Source organism: Zingiber officinale, chromosome 4B (genome assembly GCF_018446385.1).
Source record: "Zingiber officinale cultivar Zhangliang chromosome 4B, Zo_v1.1, whole genome shotgun sequence".
Taxonomy (NCBI): Eukaryota; Viridiplantae; Streptophyta; class Magnoliopsida; order Zingiberales; family Zingiberaceae; genus Zingiber; species Zingiber officinale.
This window is the reverse complement of record NC_055993.1, coordinates 34,272,161-34,274,455: the sequence shown is the minus strand read 5'-3', so window position 1 is coordinate 34,274,455 and position 2,295 is coordinate 34,272,161. Positions and strand designations below refer to the sequence as shown.

The 2,295-nt window shown below is 34.5% G+C and overlaps 1 protein-coding gene across 1 annotated transcript; it reads left to right on the top strand.

The window, feature by feature from the left end:
• Window positions 1–731: 731 nt before the first annotated feature.
• On the top strand, window positions 732–1,216 carry LOC121978191 (basic blue protein-like). Its single transcript, XM_042530568.1, has 2 exons — window positions 732–909; window positions 1,020–1,216. Exons 1-2 carry the CDS (start codon window positions 732–734, stop codon window positions 1,214–1,216), a joined length of 375 nt encoding a protein of 124 aa, XP_042386502.1.
• The last annotated feature ends 1,079 nt before the right edge of the window (window positions 1,217–2,295 follow it).

Below are 2,295 nucleotides of genomic sequence, written 5' to 3'. Positions count from 1 at the left end.
CTCGGAATAACTCCCATACATGTCAACAAAAAAAAGCATAAGCTTGAGCCAACCCAAACCCTTTCCTAAAAATCGATAACATTAATTGTCTGTCAATGTACAATTGGAATTGGTTAAAGGATAATACATTTAGAAAAAATGACTCCTTTCTCCTAGTAATTATTTGGCTGTTAATTATAAGTTGATACCATGATATATTTACTTTTATATAACTTATGGATAAACTACAAGATAAACATAAGATGAATATAATCATCTGTTTAATTACTATAATAATATTAATAGACTGAAAATATTAGATGTCAAAATGAATCTTTATTAACCAAAGATTTAAATACCACGTATCAATTAAAATTTCTGTATTTAGGAGGTCATGGTCATTAATTTAATGACATAAGTTTTTTTTAAAAAAAATAAATTTTTTAAATCATCAATAATTCAATTTAGTTTGATTCTGATTTAAATATAATAAATAAAATTTGGGATTGAAGTACACTAGAAGAGCATAAGAATTATGTGCGCCTTTTGATAAAAAGGAGCATTTTAGGAAATCAATTTAGTGTGTCGTTTGGATAAAGGCCGAAAATAATTTCTTTAATGAATTTGGCTAGAGTAAGAATAACTCCCTTAAATGTGCCAACCAATCAAGCATGGGCCAACACCGCTATAAATAGCCATGGGGCAGCCCTTCAATCTCACCACACTCCATCCTACTAGAGCAACTCTAAGCCATGGCTCAAGCTCAACAAGCACGCAGTGCACTCGTAATATTGGCACTCGCCGTTGTCGGTCACTACCTCCTCGGCCACACCGAGGCTACTGACTTCGTCGTCGGAGACGCCGGCGGGTGGAAATTCAATGTCATCGACTGGCCCAATGGGAAAAGCTTCAAAGCCGGCGATGACCTCGGTACATGAACTACTACTCTTGAAATCCATGTTTACATAGTTTTGGTGTTTACTTTGAAGGAAAAACCTTTGGTGACCTTAGTGAAAGAAAAACCATATATTCTTTTGCAGTGTTTAACTACGCTGCAGGGGCACACAATGTGGTGGCGGTGAACGAAGTGGGCTACGATCAGTGCTTTCCGTTTGACGGGAAAGTCTACACTTCCGGGAAAGATCGAATTACCCTTGTCAAAGGGGACAACTACTTCATATGCGCCTTCCCTGGTCACTGTGAAGCAAATATGAAGATCAAAGTGACAGCAGCCTGAGCAAGCTTTTTAGATCAAGGCATTAGTGATATTTTCATGTATTGCTCAATGTCATCCTAATAATAGTTTTGTTCAGGAAATGAGGATTTAATCACTGTGATGCTCTATCATCTTCCTTTGCTGTCAGTTTTATTAAGGATGTATTGACTCCTTGGTTAATTTTACATCTAATACCTTCTTAATTAAATTATTCTTTACAAGTAGGGAAAAATGACGTAAGTATCCATTTTTTTTATAAAATTATACCATATAAAAAATGAAATGATATATGTGCCCTTTCTAATTCACATAATTACAACATATATTCAAAAAATGATGTATGTATCTTTTTTCACTTAGAAAATTACGTCGTATGTACCCCCACCTTTCTCAATGAAGTAAACAAGTATGAGAAAGAAATTTCTTTCCCTTTCCATTCAATTCTCATGCCATTAGATTTATTTCATCCAATCATTGTCCACTCCTTTAGATAAACATAGCATAAGAGATCGAAAGAGGAAGACAGAGAACGTTAGCCACTACAAAAAAAAAATCTTTATTTAGAGATGAAAATTTTTTGTCCCAAATCTGTAACAAGTTTTGTGACAAAATAAGAAATCATCGCTAATTAGTAACGAAATTAACAACAAAAGAGTTTCATCGTAAATTAACAACAAATTAAATTTTGTTGCCAAATCGATTACCAATTAGCGATGAAATTTAATATTCGTTGCAAACTCTGTCACAAATTATAAATTCATTGTAAATTTTGCAACAAAATTGATATTCGTTGCAAACTCTGTGACGAATTCTAAATTCGTCGCAGAAGCTTGCCAGAAATGAAATTGATATAGTCAATTTTACGACGAATTCATGGTTTCGTCACCAATTCTACGACAAATCCATGGATTCGTAGTAGAATGGTCAAAACTTAAAAATAAAAATAAATGCATTCGAAAAATTATACTTTCACTTACTTTCATGGACCCTTATGTATCAAAGGGGGTGGAAGGTCTAAATAGACCTCCAGGTGGGCAACCTAGACGACTGCATGAGCGAGGCGTCCCCCTTTGACCAACCACACGAGCGAATTGTTGTTC